Source organism: Alligator sinensis, unplaced genomic scaffold (genome assembly GCF_000455745.1).
Source record: "Alligator sinensis unplaced genomic scaffold, ASM45574v1 scaffold444_1, whole genome shotgun sequence".
NCBI lineage: Eukaryota > Metazoa > Chordata > Crocodylia > Alligatoridae > Alligator > Alligator sinensis.
Genome location: NW_005841886.1, coordinates 4,387,658 through 4,411,343, shown reverse-complemented (window position 1 = coordinate 4,411,343; position 23,686 = coordinate 4,387,658). Strand labels below are relative to the sequence as shown.

Here is a 23,686-nt window from a genome sequence, read left to right as displayed (position 1 = left end):
GAGATATGCATTCCACACTTCAAATACATTTTTAAGACTGCTCTGAACCTCCTTCAATTTTTCAACAACCTTTTTCAAGTGTGGTTGTCAAAGGTATCTGACAGAGGGTTTACAATGAACGTATGATTCTAGGCTTTTGGAGTACTTGCAACAACATTGAACAAAGGCTAATTTATGTCACATGGGAAGCCTCACTGTGCAATTTAACACAAAACTTATGCTTTCTAAATAAAAAAACAATCTTTCTTGTACATTATTAGAATGTTAGGTTTATTAGAAGAGGGAACGACCACAAAGAAATAGTTTTTACATTGCAACTGCCTGGTTTGCGAGATTGGTTTAGGGTTGGGAGTATTTTGTTACGCCATGTTTGTTTTAATGGGATTTTTCTTTTTGGGTAAGTAAATTCTGCAACTATTTTGTTTAGCAGGGCATCCAGTATTTGCTGAAAACTGTAGCTAAGCTATGCAGTCAATAAATCTGAGAAGGATCACGTCTTTTATTTTTCAGTAAGTGCTATGAAAATCTGTAATGTTGTCTAAATAATAATGTTGCATCTTGGCTGAGTTGGACATAGAGTTGACCCTGGAAGTTGGCAGCGAGATGTTTGTCTTCCCCAAGAGCAACATACATTTGTCTGCCATTATTTCAACAATATATTTATTGCCCATTACCACCAGTGGAAATTCAGATAAAAAAAATAAAGCATTGCATACATGTGGTATGTGCTCTTCCAGAGCTTTATACTTACATTCCTGAGCAGAAATCTGGAATAGTACAACAGAGGTTGGCAACTTGTGGGCTGGATCCAGCCTACAAAGTGATTGGATCCAACTTGTGGCAGCATGGGAGATCAGTGGCACACAGCTTGGTCCAGGGCATACTATTTCTTGGCCTTGCACCATGCTGCTGATCCTCTCCACAGTGAAACCCTCTGCCTATAGGCACTGCTGTAAGGCACTGTTTACAGTCACCACTGAATTAAGCCCTTCCCACTGCTGCTGAGGACAGGAAACAGTAGCTCATGGCAAAGATAGCAACAGGCGGGTGGGACATAGTTGAGGGGAGTGGTGGTCTGTGGTGGTTGTAGGGAGTAGCAGCCCATGATGAAGGTTGGGTTTTAAGTAGCTAGTCTGCCACTTTAAAAAGTTGCCAACACCTGCTCTAAACTTTCCAGAATATTCATAAAGATGGAGCTGCATTGATTAATTGGCATCTCCCTTAGAGTAGGTGTGCTTCATCTAAACTGAGATCACACGCAAATTCTTCATCCTCTTCATGGTTAAAATGTTCCAAGGACAAGTCATTGACCTGAGAAGACGTCAAAGAGTCCATTGGTTATCCTGGCCCATATTTTACTTTCTTAATCATATCCTGGATATACAAAATATGGTAAATTATTTTAAATACATAGAAGAAAAAACTGCTCTAGCCTGTAACTGTATCAGTGCAGGAACTTGTCTATTTGTACATTATGACAACAATCAACTCCACTGGTCTGGGTAGGTAGTACTGCTGTTCATTTCTGAGACTGACTACATCCATAAGCCGTACTGTGATAGGTAAAGCTAACCGCACTCTGTCATGCATTAGCAGGTGCATCACAAGCAAATCTAAGGAGGTGATACTTCCCCTCTATGCGGCATTGGTGAGGCCGCACCTGGAGTACTGCATCCAGTTTTGGGCACCACATTTCAAGAGGGATGTGGATAAGTTTGAGAGGGTCCAGAGGAGGGCCACTTGTACGGTTAAGGGCCTGCAGGTAAGGTCCTAAGAGGAGAGACTGAGGGACCTTGATCTCTTCAGCCTCTGCAAGACAAGACTGAGAGGTGATCTTGTGGCTGTCTATAAATTCATGGTGGGGGTGGAGGTGGTGGGAAGGGAGGGAGGAGGGGGCAGCAAGGAATAGGAGATATTCTGTTTACCAGAGTGCCCCTTGGGGTAACTAGAAACAATGGCCACAAACTGACAGACAGCAGATTTAGATTAGATATCAGGAAGAACTTATTTATGGTAAGGGTGACCAGAATATGAAATGGGCTCCCGAGGGAGGTGGTGCTCTCCCCCACCTTGGAGGTCTTTAAGAGGAGACTGGACAAGCACCTGGCTGGGCTCACCTGACCTCAGCGCTCTTTCCTGCTCACGGCAGGGGGTGGGACTCTACTGAGGTCCCTTCCAGCCCTAAAAATCTATGAAAACAAAGATGCTCTCAACAAAATCTCTCTTGTTCCAAATTACCCATTTGTCACTTGTCAGTTATCTTTATTAACTGACTTACTGGCCTTAGTGATATACGTCTTCTTGTGCGAGTGACAATTTGTTGGTTTAAATCCTGCACCATTGCTAAAAGAACAAGATGTCTAATGGGAGAGAGGGGAAAAAGGTGGTTTCATGATTAAATACATAACTGGGAGAGATTCGGTTCCTGTCTTTACCACCAACTTTTTTATGACCTTAAAGTCAACTTAAAAACTGTGAACTTAAGAACAATTAGGAAAAGAAAAAACAAGAATCTACAAAGCACAAGAAATATTTTCTTTCCTTAACGAACTGATAAAACAAAAAACAAGGTAATTCTGCAGCAGCAGGCTCTATAAATACATTAGTCATCTCACACATAACCCCCCCCCACATTTGAATGCTGTCATTATGAAAGAAGAATGTCTGCCTCTGTGACTCAAAATCAGCAAGTGGTCTAATGTATCAGGAGGCCCACACACACATGCTGTGCAATACTTAAACATGTTGTGAGATAAACACTTATCAACAGATCTCACGCCTTGCAAAGAATAACACTGCCCTGAGAGCAGCTTTCCTTACCAAGGATGTTCAAAATGAGCAAGGTGACTCAATCCTTATCAAGGGTAAGATAAATACAAAATTGTGGGTTTAAAAATCCAGCTGTTTGAGTCCAAGGATAGAAAAAAAGTCAGGATGTTTTTTTAAACTTTTTTTTTTTTTTTTTTTACTTTCAAACTTATAAAACTCACAAGAAATTAAGGAGGTTTCAGTCAATCTTTTACAAGTAGCCACCTTTTTGCATTTTGAATTAAAAGACTTTACTGATATGAACTAGAGTTTTCAATCCAATGTAATCTTACAGGACTTGAGGGTCTGAGCTCTGTTACGTTATATTTCTGAGGATCCTGATAATATGGTTGAGAACAAGTCCTTTAATTCCCTCTCTCCCATGCTCCCTGTACTATTTAAAATAAACACATAAAGATATCCAAAGCAAATGAAGTTTTAAAATCTCAGCATACTGTAATGCTAGGCACTGACTGCTACCTGTTAAATCATGCACAACCGCATTGTAGGACTTGGCAACAGCATAAATGAAAATGACAAAGGCTTAGGAGTAAGAAATGCACCAGGAAGATCTATCTGGCATTTATAAAAAAAATACTTCATAAAGCAAAACAGCCTCCCTGTTTACCTGAATAAGTCCCTTCAGCTCTTCTTCTGTTAAAGAGTCAATGGATTCCTCTTGGCCAGAAATATACTCCACAGCCACCTTGCCATTCTCTGAAACAAATATGCAATGCGAAAACTAGGAAAGTTAATACTGACATTAATACTCCATGCAATGAATGTATGGTGCTTCCAGACTCTCTGTATTATTCTATTTCATAACTGCATGCAGAGCAAAGTGTTTAGGTCAAATGGAATGATTATGATGGAGTTGGTAGTAATGTTATTATTTTCACAATTGTCCAGGGAGACATGAGGTTTATAATTCATCCCTGTATGACCTTGAGCAAGTTGCTTACAGCAAAGATTTAAACAGTGATTCAAAAGACTAAATTTCCCTCTGAAAAAAATGTATCCACAGTCTCTCTGGCCCAGACTTTTAAAGATATTTAGAAACCTAAACATGGAAGCAGATGTGTAAACGCATTTGAAAAATATCTCACTAGCTGCCCAAGTACATCTTCAGACACGTTGTTATGTTTAAAACAACAAGAGGCATCTACGAACCTATGATGGAAACCTCAAGAGCTTTGAGAACTAGAGAGCAGGTATCAGCAACTTCTATCTAAACAAGGAGCAAGGTTTTGTAATTGCAACTATAAAAGAAGCTCAAGAGATTAAGAGCCCTGGGTAACAAATGGTACAATATTGAATAAAAGTCATGCACAGACCAGACACAACAGCAATTTAACCAGCAAAAAAAACCCCACACACCAGAATGTGAGTGAGTCAACATTGCTATTAGAACCTTTTCTTGTTCCATTCTTTCGTATGTTCAGATTTACAATTTTAACAATGCATTAGTATCAACTGTTGCTCTTTAGAGATTTCATGTTTTTCAACATTTGGCTGCTTCAGTTTCTCCATTTATACACAAAACCTATTTTTTTTCTTTAAAACAGACAACATATTTTCTTTTCATTCGACTAGCTTGAATGATTGGACAATTTGGTTCCAACTTTGTGCGCACAAACACAAATTTAACTTGGGGCTGAGACCAAACAAGGAAATATTCAACCTTATGCAATGGTTGAGAGAATAATTTATAACACAAGTTGATACCCACTAACGTAACAGCTGAAACAGAAACGTACTTGGACAACCCCCCCCGATATTTTGTAAACATATGAAAAAGGGCTCACCTAAAACAATGAGAAGTAACTTCTGAAATGCACTAGACAAAGCTTTCCCAACTGCAAGTTTCTGAACTCTTCCTGTTTTCGTGACAAACTCGAGAGAATCTAAAACCAGCAAAGTAGTGTATTAAAAGTGTAGTGTATTGTTTAAAAGATTACAGACTACACACCTGCAAGTAAAATAGACACATAATACAATCAAGAGTTACCTGCACAATTACATTCAAACTGGGTTAGCAGAAGGAATGATCCTGCCTTTAGCAGGGGACTGGACTGGACTAAACGATCTTCTAAAGTCCTCTCCAGCCCTACTTTCTGATGACCATATGAGCACATGCACGCTTTTAAAAGCACCTGGTGCTGCGTCACATGCATTTGTATAAACGGTGAAATGCATGTCAGTGCTAAGAAAATGGGGGTGATGCGCTTTTGAACTAAAACACATGGAAGGTATTTTAGTTTCAAAGTGCACCGCCACCATTCTCTTAGCCCTGACGCGTATTTCATCGTTTATACAAATGTATGCTGGGCATGTCAGTTCATATGCTTTGCAGACTTGATTAATCGAGTCTGCTCCGACGTACTGGATTTCCGGCATGTTGGAGCACATAAACATACATGTATAAATGCCCTATGATCTCTTCTGCTAACCCAGTGGTTTCAAACTCTTCCACCCCCATGGGCTGAGTGAATGGCAGGACCAATATGCCTGCTGGCTCTGGAACTTGAAGCTACGTCATCTGGTCCAGGTACTGGAATTTGATGGCAGCAGTCTTAATTACTATAGCTCCCAGAGCTGCAGCAGCCATGGCTCCGCCCACCACCAAATTTCTGGCCCCTTGGGCCAGATGACATGGCTGTGTGCCACAGACCTAGCCCACAGGGCTCTCCATTGGTCCAGAAATTTGGCAACAGGACAAGCATCAGCAGCCTTAATGGCTGTAGCTCTGGGAGAAACAAGAAACATGCATGAAGAAAAACAGGGAGGAGAGAGTGGGGCGGAAAAGCAGGGAGGGAAAAAGAAAGTGGCAGCAGTCTCATAATCATGATACCATGCTGTTTTTGCTAGGAATATGTAGTTATGCAAGAGGGTTGCTGAGATAGCCACAATGGAGACTCCTGAATTAATTAAAAAAAAAAATTCAAATAACCTTGCAGAATCTGAATGCCTTTACAATTACAGCAGAGAAGCCAAAGTAAATGATTACTGCTAACAGTGACCAAACTGCATATGAAAACGTACCTTGGCTGTTTTCTAACTGAGCTTCAGCCAGACCAATTCCTCTGGTACAAATCCCATAGTTGGGCAGCGTTACTTCTAAAGCACACAAGTATTTCAGGCATTGCCTTTGAGACAACCCTCCCAGCTCCTCATACTCTTCATCAAAGCCAGAAATATTTTGCAGCTGTTAGGATAGGAGTTTACAGATTGTTACAGATGGAACTCGATGCAATTTTTGGCATGTTTATCAACACTTAGAAAGTCCTCAGCCATCTTTGTGATGGGTGCAGTAGTGATGGAGAAGGTAACTGTGGAGTGTGTTGGGCTAAGGAGCGGTTCTTTTATAGAGAGGTGTTATGATCAATGTTAAAATGCACAACAGACAGTGCAACAGAATTCTCTTTCTACAGTAATCAGTTGTTCAGAGAGTTGGAAAGAGATATGGAGCATAGGAAATTGGTTTGCTCTGCAGAAGAGATGTGGTTTATAAAGTGAGACATGGTGAGGATCAGTATAAGTGAGAAAAAAGAAGAGATTCAGAGATTTTTAAGGATGATCATTATCACTATTCTCACAATTCCAGCGCAGGGGCTCCTGCAGTGGAGGAAATAATTCTTCCCTACAGTGGGAGTAAGTATTATCAAGCTAAGTGACCTGTGTGGAACCTGAACAAGGGTGTCCACCCTCTTTATGTTATTTCAAAATGATCCTGTGATCACCATCTCTGTCTACCAGGTTAGCAATATCAGAGTTGCCTTTGACTTTCCATGTCACATCCAGCCTGTCACTAAATCTTTGTGCTTCATCCTTCAAAGCAGTCTGAAAGTCTGATGCCCATGTGTTCTGTGGCAGAAACCAAACTTTGCATTGACAGCAATCTCCTCCTCTTTGGCTTTCCCAAAATCATATAACACTTAGGTATTTTGTCCAAAATGCAACTGCTGAGGTTATTTTTACAGCTTGACGATCACTATCCTATTCTGAATCTACCAAGATCAAGAACAAAGGACACAAACAGGAGAAAGGGGAGAACCAAAGAATGCAAGAAGGGCTTCTTACCGTAATAATCCTACTGGACCAGCCATTAAAGCCAAGGTAGTAATTGGCCAATTCCTGGCACTTGTGGCTACTCAGAGCAAAAACTTGTTGCTGAAATACTCTCTGTTTGGTGCAAATGAAAACCTGTCCAGAGGAGAAGAGCCTGAGGTGAGACTGACTTTGTAAGCAGGGAGCTGTAAGTATTCACTTGAGGAAATGCCTTTCAGGTTCCAAATAACCAAGGTCTGTAAGAATCCAGTATCCCATTGCAAAAATAGCGCTGGTGACTCCGGGACTAAAAAGCTCATGATATTTCTCTCCGTGTCCCACATTCACTGAGGGCAATGGTGATCTGGAAAGTGGCTTATTAGCTAAGGTTCCAGGAGACAGAGGTCCAAGGTGCTCCACTTGGAGAAAGCAATGGCTCCAGGTGGGGAGGAAGTGACACCTGTTTAACAAATGCTCAAGTATCCTGGCAGGAAACCCTCTAGAACAGTGGCGCTCAACCTTCTTTCCTGGGAGACCAGATAGGCAGTGCCTGGTCTGCCTGTGGGCCAGATCTCACTTGTAGTCTCGATCTGACTGTCAGGGCGAGTGCAGCAGGCACTATCTGGCAGCACAGAGGGGGACGGGGGCAGCCCAACCTTGCCTAGGGATGGCAGCATGGCCTGGCCTCAACCTAATCTTCGGGGGGGGGGGAAACAATGACGGAACCGGTACTGACCCAGTCCCAACCCAGGTCTGATTCAACCAGGGGGGAAGACGGTGTGGCCTAGCCCCAGTCCAAACAGAGGGAGGAAGCAGGTGCAGCCTGGCTCCAACTAGCTGTGCAGGGCTTGGGATTTGGGAATTTAGCCACATAAATGGCCAGCACTGCCAAATTTTTTGGCCCACAGGGAACCCCAAGGCGCAGTTGCAATGGCTCTGCAGGCTGCCTTTGACCCATGGGCTAGAGGCTGAGCACCCTTGCTCTAGAAAGCAGAAATGTGTTTACTGAGATTTCTGCAAGGTCAGCAAAATTCTGAATAAGGTCAATAAGGTTCAAGGGTTGAAGGTCTGGGACTCTCACCCTCAAACAGCGATGCCACCATAGTCACTCCCGTATCCTTATACCAGCACCACTATGGAGGCATATATGGCCCTGTGCTTCCCAGACCTTTCGGACAGAGATTCTATACGTGGTGCAAAATGGTCTTGACTTAGAATACAGTAAAATCCTATGGTGCGTTTTGCTTTTTATCTTACAGACTTAATATGAAGGAACCATGTGGGTATGATGGGGGCCAAATAACAGTGTTTCTTAAATTAACACAAATTCACAAGGGATAGAAACGTATATATACACTACTCTGCTGGCTGGTCTCTAAACATGGATCATAGAAGGGAGGAGGTTAAGGGTACACGGTGAGAGAGAATTGAATACTGCCCCGCCCCCCCAAACCCTTAATGAGCTACTATCTCATTCTTAATCACTGCATAGCCCATAACTGAAAAATACAGATTGTTTCACTTTAATTACCTTTAAGGGAGATTTCTGAAATAATCTTTGCTTTTTGCATGCCTGTTGGGCTCTGCTGGCATCTCTGGCTGAATAGAACTTGACAATGGCATAACACCCAGGCTGTGCTATAGCAGCGTTTTTGTGGACCCGAACAGAGTAGAGCAGCCCAAATTCAGAAAACGCTGCGTACAAAGAATGCTGAGAGAAAGAGAAAAAGAAACACAAGCCCTTTGAAAAATGAAATTTCATGCTCTGAAGACTGAGCTGCAGCTATGAGGAACTATCACTGGGGTCCACCACAGAAGCCCCAATCATATAAAAAGATAGGGAGGACTCTGCAATAAATTCCTGAGTAGTTAGCATGATGCATCTACCTAAACCAAATGCTTGAGCTATTATTTCTCGCTCTATTCACAGGAATTGCCTAATTAAAAAAGGCCTCAAATCCACCTATTCCAATATCCCATCTCCAACAGCTCCCAGCATCAGTTGTCTCAGATGGAAGGATGACAAACTCCATAGAAGCAATGCGAGATAATCTGCCCCTGAGGAGGCTTCATCCTAGTCCCAAAGAGTCAGATTAGTTTAATCTCTAAAACATGAGGCTTTCTAATCCTTGCACCTAGCATTAACTAAGTTAACTCAGGGTATTCTTGTTATCCTTAGAAAAATCCAAATCCCTTTTGAATCTTGCTATATTCTTGCCTTAAATGACATTATTATTCATATCAAGTTCTACTTAACTCTGTGAATAAATCTTATAGACATTTTTGGGCCTCCCTATGGAACTGGATACTTCTCAATGTGAGCAGCATGTCAAAATGTATCCCATGTTGATTAGAAAGCTCTCTGCAGAGAACAGAGTACTACACCAGATAATGAGGATATTATGTGATCTACTTTTACAGAGAGCAGTATAATCTGTGCCTCATGTGATACATGCAGCTCACTAAACATAAATCCTGCATGTAATGCCCTCATTTTTGCAGCATGGCAGTGCTGAAGTCTGAGATGCATGATTGTGCCTGTGGCAGGTACAAATACATTAACCCCCCCCAAACTAGAGCATGCCCCTGAATTACACAGGCTTACTTCCAAAGCTTCTGCAATCTACCTCATCACTCACAACATTAGCATCCTCCTTCATGGAGGCTATGATCCATAATGTCAAAAATCTGATTGTTTTTCTTTGTACCCATGGACATAAAACTCTCCTGTAGACCTCCCCATCTTCTTTTTTATTGCTGCAGCCGCCTCTGAAATCTCCCCAGTAACCATATTGCTTCTTTTATGACATCTAGAAAGGCTTCTTGCCTCTTACTCTGACTATAAGTTTCCCCCTTTCATCTTTTTCCTTCACTCCTCCCATTCTCACACACATCAGATTCAACTTCCAGAGTCACCTTGAAGGCTCTCCACAACCCCTGCCATTTCCAAACCTGTTTCTTTCTTATGTTTGCACTGTTCCACAAACATGCTACCCATTTGCCTGCTTGTCCCACAAACCTCTCTGTGCTCTTTTTCTGGGATATCCCATAAGCACAGAACGTGCTTCCCCAATATCCTTCACTCCCACTGTGACACTTTCAAGAGCAGCCAGCTAATAAGGGCTGGGGAATAGAGCAGCTGGGCACATTTAGCAGTGGTATCCAAACTATTTGGGCCACCAGACAACCATTAACCCTCATCATTTCATTGCAAAGTAATAGGCATGCTTATCATCAAGCTTAATGGGTTCACAGATCAGTCGGGAAAGCAGAGCTATGGGGTATTGAAAAAAATATTTCCAAATGATTGAGAGCCATCACCACTGTGGCTGTATTTCCATCTCCCTTTCCCCACACACTGTTCTTTTGAAAGGTTAGGGAAAAACGCACTCAGCAGAGAGGCTTCTCTATGGAAAAACTTCTTTACTGTCCGAGCCCCCAAGGCCTGGAGCAGACGCCCCCAGAAGTGGTGCAAGCACCTACTCTGGACTCTTTAAAGAAGCATTTGGATGCTTATCTTGCTGGGATCCATCGACCCTAGCAGACTGCCTGCCCCTGGGGCAAGGGGCTGGACCGGATGATCTCCAGAGGTCCCTTCCAGCCCTAATGTCTATGAAATCTATGGTGTAAGGGCAGGCAGGGGCTGGGACTAGGGGGGCCCTTCTCTGTAAGGGCAGCAGGGGCTCGAGCAAGCCAGCGGAGGAGCCGGTCTCACCTCGGCCACGGCCGGCACCAGGGCGGCCCCCCCCCGGCCCCGGCCGGCTCCAGCCCGCACAGCAGCAGCGTCTTGCTGCTCTCTGCGGGGACCCGGAAGTCCAGCACCTCCGCCATGGCCCGGCGCCGGCTTCTCCGCGGGGCGGGTTGGGATCGGCATCGCCCCGCCCCCTGCTTGGCGTCACCCTCAGAGCCGCCCCGCCCCCTGCTCGACGTCACCTCCCTCGGAGCCGCCCCGCCCACACGAGCAGGAGCCGGCGGCCCGGAGGGGCTGGAGATTGAGGCGCGCTCCTGGCACCGCACCTCAGCACCCGCGTCCCCTCTGCTTCTTCCCCCTTCTGAGTCCGGAGTCCTGCCCCACCACGAGTGTAAGCACCTGCCCGGCAGGCTTGCAGCCCTTCTCCCGTCTAGCTCTAAAGAGGGCCTCACATGGCTTATTGTAATCTGCCTCATCCCTTCTCAGCTCCTCATCCCCGGGGTGTTTGTTAAGGATCGTCTTTTTCATAGCCTTGGCAAGGTTCTTTGGGTAGATGCAACATCTTCTGTGAGACCAACTGAGTGGTTGGAACAAAGGTGTTTTGCAGGCTTTCAGGCACAAGCGCCCTTTTTGAGGCATAGGGAGTCTGCTGGGCTGAGATCCCCAAGGGAATAAAAGATATCATTGGTGATGCAACGGCAGCTTGGCAGCGCACCTCCTGCAAAAGCACCACTGACACTGCCGGTGGCACCTGTGGGTAGTTGTCACTTGCCACCCCCCCCACTGCCAACACTGCTGGCAGCATCTGCAGGTGGTCACTGACCACCAGTCGGTACTCACCCCTGCCACCACCGCCACGGCCACCTGTGGGAACTCCCCGCTCACCGCCACCACAGCTCCACCACTGTTGCCGCGGCGTGCAGGTGGTCACCGTGCCCCCCCAGGTAGGTAGGGGAGAGCACCACCTTGCTTGGAAGCCCATTCCAAATTTTGGCCACCCTTGCTGTGAAGAAGTTTTTTCCTGAGATCTAGTCTAAATCTGCTCTCTGTCAGTTTGTGACCATTGCTCCTTGTTACTCCAAGAGGTGCCCTGGTGAATAGAGCATCTCCAATCCCTTGCTGTGTCCCCCTAATGAATTTGTAGGCGGCCACAAGAAGATCACCCCTCAGCCTTCTCTTGTGGAGGCCGAAGAGGTCCAGGTCCCTCAGTCTCTTCTCATAGGGCTTGTCCTGTAAGCCCCTAACCCTGTCCTTTTAATAGTCTTGATGTTCTACCAATCAGGCTAGCCCAAAAATTCTTTAATTGCAAGCATTCAGGCACAAACACCCTTCATCAGGCATCAGAGAAAAGATTGTAAAAGTTCTGGGTAGAAATGAAAGTTCATATTTCATAGGATTTCACAGAGGAGTCAATAGATGGAAAATACCCTCTGGACAGTAGTTCTTAGCTGGCAACGAGTCTCAGCTCTCCTGTGAGGCTGTGAGGATACAAATTACCTTAGACAAAGGCAGGAGCAGGATCTCAGGTTTCAGGTGGTCCAAGTTGTTTCCTGCTTTGAAAAATATGAAGATTTCATTGCAAAAATGAAATCTGCCCATGCATCCCAGGGACTGAGCACAGGGCACACTCACAACAGTGTCGTCTTCTAATCTGGCATTCCTCAACCTTGTGGGTCGTGACCCAAAAGTGGGTCGCAAGAATATAGTGCTATGGCAAGGAAGTTTGGCACCGAGGGCAAAGCCTGCAGCGGCAGCCCGCCCTTGCCCCAATCCGTGTGGTAGCTCTCCCCATGCTTGCCCGGGAGACCATGCAGCGGCAGCTGCCCTCCCCCTGTCCCCGCGCCCCCCCCAAACAAGCCCTTTGCAGCTCTGTCCCGTGCCCCGCCCCGGCTGGGCAGCACCTGTTGGCACCCCTTTGCTTCGGCGCCCAGAGTGATTGCCCTGCTTGCCCCCCGCCTTGCTACGGCACTGCAAGAATATATGAAAGGGTCACAAACAAACTTTAAAAATGGATCAATAAACTTTAAAAATGGATTCTGCTTTAAAGAAAAACATGGGAAACCATGGCTTTTCCCTTGTAGGCTGCAGAGTTCCAGCCTGCAAGAGACTGCTTGCCCCCCCCCCCCCCCTGCATGCCCCACATGCTGGGGGTGGTGGGCAGCGGGTCCAGAGTGAGGGGTACTGGGTCTTGACTGGCCATCAAATGGGTCCTGGTACAAAAAAAGGTTGGGAACCACTGTTTTAACCCTCAGGCCCTGGTCTGCTCCCTCCTCTTGCATCCTGGCTTGTTCCATGCTGTTAGAGAGACACTCTTACTTCCCTAGCCATCTGCCTGGCTTGTCAAGTCACGGCTGTGACTTGCAGTGTGCAAATGAGGGATTTTTTTGGTTACGACTGACCTGAAAAATGTGTACCCCCCCCCACCCCCCACCCCCCTTCAGACTGACTCGGGACTCAGAATTACTTTGGGGGTTGTTTTTTCCTTTGCCAAAAATGACTTCATTTGAGAACAAGTGAAATGCTTCAGTCAACCTGAAAGAAAGTGGTTTGTCTCCTTCTGTGTTTTTCCCCGACTTTTTTTTCAAATCAACTTTAAGCAAAGCTCTAAACTAGAGGCCTTTTGAAATGAAAAAGCAAAATGTCTCATTTAAAGTAATACTCAAATCAAAATGCCTAGGCTTTAAAAAAAATGGCCCAAATATTTGTGGACTCAACTAATTTCTAGCGCCCTGAAACTGCATTTTTGGTGAATAATTTATCTGTCTGGAAGACTTCACCCCGGTGATGTCTTTCTACATCAACAGCCCCTACACCAACTGGAAACATGAGCATTGTTGTTTGCAGTGGGGTGACTAGTGCCTCGGAGCAGTGGTTTCATGGAGATCTGGTGGACTATGCTTAATTAGCTGACTGCTCTACAAGGCATCACAGTACGTGAGTTTATTTAACAGTGAAAACACCAAAGACAATGTTGGGCTTGTAGCTTGTTTATTCTCTGTAGGCAAAAATATTTTTTTTTTTTACAAAGACTGGGGAACATTATTATGCAGTCCCCCTGGACACCGCAGCTATGAAAGACAACTTGTTTGCTCACAATATCATGAGCCTCTGTTTTTTTTTTCTGAATGAAGGCATGACAGAGGCATAAGCATGCTAAACTCACCATACATTTGTGTACAGGACTAAAAGAAGAAATAATTTCTTCATTTCTTCTATCAAATACTGCAGTTGCTCTCACCAAAGCGTCGACACTTTATCACCTTCAGGTAGGTCTCCACCTTGTGAAGGTCTTTCTTGAAGCAGGACAAGAGACCATAGTTTTTTAACAAGGCATCTTCATTTCGGAGATTTATGTCAAATTTCTCATACGTGGGTTTGAGGATTTGAGGACCCCGATGGCTTCCATCTTCCAACTCCTGTAAAGACAGGCCAGCCTAAATGAGAGGAAATGGCTCTGGGGAAGGCACATCAAAACCCTTCAGGCCTGGGACCATGGAAATGATTGCCAAGGCAGAAGCACAGGTGAGTGAAACCCACTGCCCAGCCCCTGCACTCCCAAAGAAGGGCCTTCACAGAGAGAGAAAACCAGAGGCAGCATTCAGACAGAGAAGGAGTGGGTTTAGCAAATCTGTGTGGGTGCCCTTGGGAGTTTCCACTGGCAGATGAGATGGAGTGTGCTGGTGAGAGGAGCTGCTATCAAATCCAGGCTGGCTCATCAGGTAGAAGAACAAGACAGGCAGCTAAGGGAGAAGAGCAGAGGGTAGCAGGTAGTTCTGGGGTAAGCTGGGTTTTGAGGTGACTGGGGCAGAGGAGATCAGGTGGGAATGGGAGATGGGGGGGTAGAACAGCAGATGATCCTGGGAGTAGATGGGCTATAGAGAGGTGGGATATACATCTAGTTTATGTATGCATATTCCACCCTATCCAGGAGGCTCAGAGTTTTTTATATAAGTGGCCTTATACGAATGTTACTCACTGTGCACAGGATGGGAACTTCTATTTCTGGATTCCCTGTAGACCCTTACCTACTGCTCCCTCTATTCCTGCTCCTTTCCATTGCCTCATCCTGTTTGCTTTTTTTAAACTGAAAGCACTTATGTTTAAAATCAGTGGTTCCCAACTTTTTCTAGACTGACCCCATGCTACTACAGAAAATATTCCAGGACCCTTCTCCTATGTAGCATTTAATAAGGTCTTTGCCACCTTCCTGATGTTGGATGCATTTTAGAATACAGACACATACATTTTTAAATGCAAGTTGAGCAAGTTATATGTATGAAAATATGGTGGCACAGTGATTTAAGCACAGCATCTTGCTTGCTATGATTCCAGAGGCATGACTTTGAGCCCTGCTCCAGATTAGAGCTAAAGTCTCTAGCCAACCTAGCTGTAAACAGGCATCTGGTAATTTTAGGATAGGGAGTGAAAGACAGCTGACATGATGCTAGCTCCCTCATCACTCCCTTGTGTACCCTTAACTATACAAACTGACTTGTCTTAACCATGGCTGACTGAGAGACAGCAAGGCTCTGGCAGATCTTTGACTTTTTGCATTATCTAGGGACACTGATCTATGTATATACTCATAAACAATAAGCTATTGTCTGCAAGTATGTAGCTGAATGGAGCACTGGGGTGGGAGACAATGGTAAGAGGTCAAATGTGCCTATGTTGGACATAAATGGGATGGGGACTGGCTGTGGATCTCAGGAACAGAGCTGGTCAAAATGCTGGATTAAGGCGATTATGGAACCGGTGAAATAATCTCTACTCTGCTAAAAAACTTTGCACTTCTAACAGAGAAAGCTTTAACTAATGGTAAAACATTCTGAATTTTGAGCAAAAATCTCTCCAGGCTACAAGACTCCTGGTGCTTCCCCTTGGAAAGCCTTATGTACCAACTGAAACACCATATAAAACTTCTTGTTCCATATAACACCTTGTACTTTTCTCATCAGCAAAGTATCAGAATGCTTTCCCATAATTTATTAAGCAATAGAACTAACTTCTATTACATATTTATTCTTTCATTCTTCACCCAAGTGTATTTCACCCAAGTGTATAAGTGTGTGCGGTGGTGTTTTGTTGTCATATTTTTAAAATAATAATATATAATTCTCACACCAATTCTTATTGGTTCATGCTAGAGGTAAAAAAATGCATGCCTTGCACTTGTAGAGAGAGTTTGTAAAGTTTTGATGGCTCCTAGCTCCTGTGGAAGGAAATTCCACCATCTGAGAATGACCCCAATAAAAGCTTTGTCTCCGGGTATCCAGGAAAGCCATGTTGTTCTGTACCTGTGTTACATGTTGCAACTCACCCTCATCAAAGCCTGAATACCTTCTTCTAAATCCCTCAGTTTCTCGTAGACTCTGTCTGAGGTGCCAAAAACAAGGCTGTTGGTGAACACCCTGCTAAGGAATTGTACCGGGTTTAACCAGGACTGGATAAGAACCAGAGAAAATCGAAGAAGCTCCATGTCCTGAAATTAAAAAAAAAGAATTGGGGTCATCAATCAGGATAGGTTTAGATTGGATACCAGGAAAAAACTTATCTCCAGTACATTTGAACAACCCTTGCAGCAGCAGGACACTAGCTACTGTTGTCCCCCTGCTTGACCTATGGCAGGTTTGGGTGTGGTTGCGTTATAGGGTTGACGGTAGTTTAAGGGTGCTGTTACAGGCTACCTTTAAACCATTCTAAATGTGTCAAACGTTAGGCGCTGTTAAAGTTAGAACAGTTTCAGAGCTATCATAGGGTAAGGCTTAATGCCTGAACAACTCTGACTTGCTGCTAGAGGGCATGGCAAGCATGGGCATGGCCAGGAGTCAGGACTTTATCCCTCCTTTGGGAGCAGAGACCCAAGCGCAGTGAGAGCATGAAGCCTGGGAAAGCATGCCTCACTGGGCCTCATGTTTTCCCTGCCTGAAGGCTTCACTCTTAGTGCAGAGTCACTGGGGGGTTAACTGTGGCAACAGCATGGACCCTGAAGAAGTATGCCTCTCCATGCTCTCACCATGCTCCACACTAGGTAGCCCTTTCCCTTCTATCCCCAGGAGTGTGGAAACTGGGGAGGGGAGCTGTGCCTCCCTATCAAATTCTCCTGGCTGAGAGAGCTGGCTGGATGTGGGATAAAGGCTTAGCCCTCTCAGGGGAAGACTGTCTACTTGGCCCCTAGCCTGAATTGGGTCTCCTAGGATCCTTGGAACCAGCAGCATGGCGCTAGGGTCATGGGCTGGGGTCATATCCAGTGGGGGCAGATGCGGGTCTTAGTTTAGGCCAGTACCACCTGCTGGGCAGCATTGCTTGGGAGGGTGGAAAGTCTGTTGGGGTAGAGGGGCTGGTAACTGTGCATCCTGGGATGCAAGATGACTGCAGATAGGTTGCTTTATCTCCACGGAGTAGACCAGGAGTTGCCAACCGGGGGTACCCTGGGGGTACTTGGGAAGGCCACCACCCCATGCCACCACCTCCCAGGAGCAGGGCCGAAGGAGAGGAGGGGGAAGGGCAGTGGCACCCCTCTGCAGGCCACAAAGGCGCCACCCAGCTGGTTGGAAGGGGGGGTGGGGAGGGAGATTGCATGTGGCCGCCACCACCCACCCCCCTGCGCTGCTGCCACTCCACATCTGGTGGCGGGGGGGTACACTTACTAAAAAAGTTTGAAAACCCCTGGAGTAGACTAACAATGCCCTAGCTCAAGCTAGGTAAAATGGTTCAAAGATAACCCTTGCCTAACACGGCATAACTTTAAGATGCTTAGAGGATACTTAGCACAGCTTAACACCCTTTAATGTGTAGATGCTCCCATTTCAAATGCCTTTAGAATGCTTAAAGGTAGCCTGTAACACCACCCTTAGTAACAGGTTAGGCTAGGATTTGTATGAGATTGTTTGGATAGGGATAAGCCTCCTCTGGCAGGGGGCTGGACTAGGTGACCTCTAAAGGTCCCTTCCAACCCTATTTTTCTATGATTCTATGATTACTCTTCTGGGAGGATACCTGATATAACTCATGCTCTGAAAAGTCCACAGGACAAAAAATGAGCACAAGGGGTCAAGTGTGTGTATATCTTCGTTTGATCATCCATCAGAAAGTCAGGAGCCTCCCCCTTGACACAAGGCAGAGCACTGCATTTAGGATGGTCTTCAGTGGAGAGTGCCTTTAAAGACTTCCTTCAGTGGTTCAGCTTGTGCCTCCAGATGTCTCCCCTTCAGGTACCAAACTGCTTAGGGAGGTGATGTATGCCTCAAGGATCTACCTTAACAATCACTGGACATGATAAACCTACATGATGTAACAGAAGCATCAGAAGCAGCTCTTCTTGTTGCCTTGTGGTAACTTACTGATTTCTGCTGGGCATCGTCTTTTCCTGTGGGAGCAGGGATGGTTTCTGAATAACAAAATGCTGACTGGGAATTTTTGTTGGAATGCCTCTGCTCCTCCGGAATATAGGAACGTTCCTGGAAAAATATGCCAAACACACTGAGAACTGCTGTTTCCAGAGCAATATTTCTAGGGCCTAAACACGTTCCTATTCCAGCCTGCTTGAGTCCCTGAAAAACTGCCAACACAAAAGGGGAACGGGTCTTCCTCCTCCTGGGGCATTTTGGTGAACTTGTCTCAGGGTAAAGAGGATGATATATTACAAAAAGTACACCAGTTAATGGTTTTCCAAGGACTTGAGCAGGGAGGAAAAGGATTACATTTAGGTGGCCAAGATGACTGTGCTGCCTAATAGTGGAATACTGGTGAGCTTTTACTATTAAGTAGGTAGCAAAATGAAATAAAATGGCTGGCAGGTGGGAAATACAGTATAGCCTTTGATGAGCAGAGCATTTGTGGCTCACTTTGTTACCAAAGCTAAAGATCTTCCTCTGGCTAAGCCTGAGCTAGGGTCTAAGGCATAACACAAGTATTTGTGCTACTTACAAACTCTTTGTAGGTTTCTGCAGCCAGGAGGTGAAGGTGCTGGGCTCTCAGGACAGCATTTGCAAACAGATTGGAGAGGGGCATGGCAGGGAAGGTTGCTGCCTGTTTAGGCCACTGCAGCCCCAAGATGATTGCAACAAAGAAGAGAGGAGAAAACCATGACCCTGCAAAAAAGGGAGGTGGCATCAGTAACCCTCAGGCTGTGGCCTAATTGTTCTCAGGGACCAAAAAGCTACAGTAAATCCCCTTCCATCCTCCTCCATCTTTCCAGTAGGAGACCTTGGACCACATTCTGCTAGAGAAGTAGCATATGGGCAGCTAAAGACTGATTCCTAGGGGTATTTTTACATGTGCTCCGGTGGGGAGGGGTGCTTTCGTTAGAGAGCTGCTCTAATTAAAGCACCTAGAACATCCTATGTATCAGCGTCCTTGTGCTTCAAAATGGCGGTGGGGGCGTTTTATCTAAAGCTCATTGAACGAGCTTTAGTTAAAGCACCCCTGCCGCCATTTTCAAACACAGGGATGCTGTTACACAAGACATAGAGGCTGGCTGGAGTGCGCTAATTAGCATGCTTCAGCAGACAGTTTAATCAAGTCTGCTCCGATGTTAAAGCAGCCTCCTGGCATATCTACAGGCACCCTGGATTTTAAGACCAGAAAAAGACCATTACGAGCATCTAATCTGACTCACGCAAAGCCCAGGCCAGACTATTTCACTCGGGGTTTCTGCATCAAGCCCAGAACTGGTGGAGCTAGAGAAGACATTTCTTAAATTAAAACATTCAGTCTTGACATAAAGACTAACAGGAGGGAGAGCTGACCCGCTCCCTAAGTGACTTGCTGCATTGGCTAATTAAATTATCCACCAGTTTGAATTTGTCTGGCTTCAGCTTCCAGCCTTGGATCTTGTTCTAGTTTTGAAGGCTAGATTAAAGAGTCAACTGCTATCAAAAAATCTGAACCTCAAGTTGGTATTAATAAATAGTGACCATGTCACCTCCTAACAGCTCCTCGGATAAAGTAAACAAATTGAGCTTTTTTCATCTACCTGTGACGGGAAGGATTTTCAGACCTAGAACCACCATTCTCTGAGCTCTTTTCTGAGCTCTAGTCTGCACAATCATTGTACTTACCAAGACTTAAACAATATGACAAGCAACATGCAGGTAACGGGCCAAAGGGACAGATCTTGCCGGTTCTATACCTTCTTAAGATTCTCACATGCATATTCTACCTCTGCTCTCTTTCTCTGACTTGTTCTGACTGCTGTGCACATTCTCTTCCACAGTTGCTGACCTGAAGTGCCCTCTTCTTTCACCAGAAATCACCAGGCTATCTTCAAAGGGCACAGAGCATCATTGTCCCTAATTTACAGATGGAAAATTGAAGTTTTGGGAGATGAACACTAACATTTTGACAGGTAGAAGCCAAATGCAAGACACTTTAGAGATGGTGAATGCACACAGCTCCCACTGAAATCAATGGGCACACTCAACATCTTTGAAATCCACGCTACTTCTTTAGGTGCCTGAATGTGGATTTACAGAAACTAACTCAAGACAAGGAGATCTGAAAATATTGATCTTCACCTCTGTGCTCTGGTCTCCATCCACAGGATAGAAAACAGGATGAAGATGCTTACCCAGCTTCCAAGAGGGTCCGTGAGGTTTGGTTTATATTCATGCAATGCTTTAAAAAAATATAAACTTCTCTATAATGATAATAGGTGGAAGCAGCAATTTGGATGTGTACTCAATTCCCTGATCAGGAATCACAATATACTCACAGGGTCCAGTAGAGATATATTCCCATACATACAGCCAAATAAATACTTACTTCTTCTTCCCTGTAGGTGCCAAAATAAAACTGATCTCTACCCCCCGCACCCTCACGACTGCCCAATGCAAGCAAAAGCAATGTGTAAGAGCCAAAGGAGTAACAGAGCAGCATCATGCTCTGGGCAGCTTCAGCACATGGGGCAATACTGGCTGCTGTGCTATTGGCAGTGGCTATTTTTGCACCTTCCCCACAAAGATAGTATATGGGGCTTTGGTCCCAGCTAGATATCCTCAGTTATACTACTGGTAGGACTGGCATTTTGTGGGCCATGGCAGAAAAGAAGAAGTGATACTAGTGAATGGGCCTGGGTGTGAATAAGTGGTTATGACAGCACTTATGGTGCTGGGGTTATAGATGCACAGTAGAGATTGTTTGTGATGTGGATTTTGGGTACTGTGTGCAGGGTGGAAGATAGGTGATACCAGAGAGTGATGATGTGAGCCGTGGGTGCAGGGAGGAGGTAAAGGGTGCTAAGGGTTTCAATGCTTAGTGCTGCAGGCAGGTGAGGGATACTGGAATTTAGGTGCAGGGGGAGGTGCATGTGCCAGCCAGTGGTGTTGGGGTTTATAGCTCTATTTTGGTTCTTTCTGGTCATCGTTTCAGACCAGTGTTTAGAACTATTTTTTAGTCCAAGCATAATTTGTACTGCTTCTACTGGAGTATTTCTCTGTCCTGGCAAATCATATAGACTGTCTAACCTTAGCTTAGCTGTCACCCCATTGACTACACTATCTTTCTTGATATTTTTCTTTCACTGAATATTTCTTATTCACTAATTCCACAAAACCTAATGGCAGTCTCTTATTTGTCCCTTTCCCACCAAAGCCAGAGATGCCCTTTGAGTCTCATGTACTCCTGACAGTAGGAGCAGTTCTTGGTTGAAGAGAGCCCAATGTAACCTAGTGGATTTAACTACCTCTCCTCCCACTATGTCCAGTATTTTCTCCTTTAGGCTTCTCATCAACTAGAAAACAGCTAACACAAAGGGAGAATACAGCTAATGGTAACTGGTACAAGGAAAAATCCTAGTGAAGACAAGGCAAGGTTAGTATTGGCACTTGTTAGTATTGATTTAACCTAACACAAGTGAAAACTACTGGAAACTTGATTTTTGTTAGGGCTTAACTTGTGTTAGTTACCATGGGCTTATGGGAGTAATTCTCAACCAGGGTGTAGCACACTAGGGGACCATGAGATCCTTTTAAGGGTGACATTCAGAATTATCACTGTTAGTTGTCCAAACATCTCCACATGATTCACAAGACAAACCCAGAAAATTCAAATAGAAATCCCTAGTGTCATAAGCATTGTGACATGTTGTGGTCTGAGTTGTTTGCAACAGAAGAATTAATCTTCTTCTAAAGTTAAAACAAAAGATAAAGTAAAAGCTAAGCTGGTATTTCCCAAGGAATGCCTTGAGTCTAACAAAGTTGAGAACTACTGGTTTAGTAGAAGAATATTTTTTCTTAATACGGGCAGCCGTATATAATGAATCTCAAATGCTTTCTTTGCCTTCAGGGAGAGGGATTAAAAATTGAAGTGTGGCTATAAAAAAAAATCAGGTGAAACCATTGACAATCTTGTATGATTGACATTCAGAAATAACAAATTTTCCATACCTGAATAAGTGAGATAAAAGCCATGTTTCACAAATCTGCCATTCCAATGATCATTTTCCTTTTACCAATCTTAGTCTGAGCTAGACTGCAGCAGGCAAGGGTCTCATTAGCTGAGTTTGAGATGGGAGTTCACAGTTACAGGCTGGTCTTCATCCAGCTGTCATCTCTCCAGGTACAAATATTTTGGGGCTCAATTTTGCACTTATGAGTATTTCTCCTGCAGTTTGCATTGCTTAGATATCAAGTCACTGATTGTTTCCACAACTGTAGGATGACATTCTCAGGAAGAGTTGTGTGCACCTTAGTTTTCATCTGCATAACCAGAGGTCAGCGCTTATAAACCTGTCTATGATTTCCTTTAACCTGGGATGACACTTTTCCAGGTTGCACAAGGCTTTGTTTCTATCTCTGAGTTCTAGAGTGGCCACTAAAATCAGCTGAGAATTGAAATAGAGTGAAAAAACCCCAAAACATAAATCAAAATGATGTTATAGGCAAGATCTGATACCTTGGGAGAAACTACTGAAGATAAATAGCTATAGAGCTATTTCTCATTTTGCCAGTAGCATGCTGCTGAGAGCAGCTCAGTACTGAGGAAAGCAAACCGCTAGATAGATATGAATTCTTCTCAGCCTGGAGGACCTTCATCTGCAGACCCTGACGAAGTGTGAAAGACTTGAGAAAAATATGAAGGTTAGTGAGAGGGAGATGAGGCAGAGGAAGGCTAGGGGTTGCCATGTTGTCAGTGTTTGCCCAGCCCAAAGGCATGGCTAATGCCAGCCATGTATATACAGTACCAAGCCATAGTGTCCACCAAGTGTCACAACCCAGAACAGAAGATATTCACCAACAAAACACCTTTCATTGGAGGAAGATGAAATAGCCCAGATCAGGCCAATGTGGGATAATCTTCCTTACTTTAAGTCCCATCATGTTCTGTAACAGAGACTGGCTTAAGCCCTGAAGAATGAGGTTTAATATCTCTGGCCAAATTTTTGCTCAGTGATAACAATTATAACTCTAAATACTCTTGTTATGCTAATCTATGTCCAGTGCCTTCTTACATCTTACTAAATTCTTGGCTTCTGCAACTGCCTATGCCAGTTCCATAGTCTAAATAATCCTTGTGGGAAAATAGATTCCCTTTCATTAGCTTTAAATATGTCACTTTTCAATATATACACCTAGACACTGATTTTACATGGCACATAGCAATACTGCCCTCTCTTTGCCCCGTGTCTCATCAGTCCCAGCCTGCTATGACATTTGCATTACTTTCAAATTCAAATATAAAGTACCTGAAGCCATTTCTGTTTGGTGAGTTGCTCAGGTTCTCTTTGAAGACGGATGTTCCCTACGTTCATGTAGGCTGGTAATGGTAATGTTTGAACTCTTCTTATATACTAGGGGGTCCATGTAAAATTCATACATGTTTTCATGATCATGACAGCCCCTCTGTGTTTGCTTGATGCATAAATGCACATGTATGCGCAATGATGTTACTAATCAGAATTATTTATACATAAATGTAAAGGTTATTGAGGATGTTTGCATAGGGATAAATTTAGCACTGAATGATCTGCCATATTTATTGTGTTGGTGGTCTTTTTTTTGCCAATAGGGGTCTTATCATAACAGGGAGGCCCATCTCTGATCAGAACAACCACTAAGCAGCTTATCCTCCAAATTATTTATCTTGATGACAGATAAAAATGTACCCCTACTCCTAGCTGAATTGGGCAGATTCTGAAGG

The 23,686-nt window shown here is 44.5% G+C and overlaps 2 protein-coding genes across 8 annotated transcripts in view; both read right to left on the bottom strand.

The window, feature by feature from the left end:
- RDM1 (RAD52 motif containing 1) overlaps nt 1–10,744 on the bottom strand; it is a 29,087-nt gene extending 18,343 nt beyond the window's left edge. For 2 of the 7 annotated variants that reach the window (XR_003092639.1, XM_025196917.1), the window contains exons 1-6: nt 10,605–10,744; nt 8,387–8,568; nt 6,889–7,011; nt 5,851–6,013; nt 4,614–4,712; nt 3,437–3,525 (exon numbers count right to left, since the gene is read on the bottom strand). Coding sequence is in view for 3 of the 7 variants with exons in the window: in XM_025196917.1 (XP_025052702.1) it covers nt 3,437–3,525; nt 4,614–4,712; nt 5,851–6,013; nt 6,889–7,011; nt 8,387–8,568; nt 10,605–10,686 (738 nt within the window). In the remaining 4 variants the exon portion in view is untranslated. Of the gene's footprint in view, nt 1–251; nt 1,375–3,436; nt 3,526–4,613; nt 4,713–5,850; nt 6,014–6,888; nt 7,012–8,386; nt 8,569–10,604 lie in introns of those variants that run through there. The other 5 variants (XM_025196915.1, XM_006017868.2, XR_003092640.1 and 2 more) reach the window with 5 other exon arrangements.
- A 3,017-nt stretch (nt 10,745–13,761) lies between these two features.
- Nucleotides 13,762–19,560, bottom strand: GH1 (growth hormone 1). The gene is made up of 5 exons (XM_014516984.1): nt 19,524–19,560; nt 18,476–18,639; nt 17,890–18,006; nt 15,867–16,028; nt 13,762–13,962 (listed from the first exon to the last, which is right to left on the bottom strand). Exons 1-5 carry the CDS (start codon nt 19,558–19,560, stop codon nt 13,762–13,764), a joined length of 681 nt encoding a protein of 226 aa, XP_014372470.1.
- Between the last annotated feature and the right edge of the window lie 4,126 nt (nt 19,561–23,686).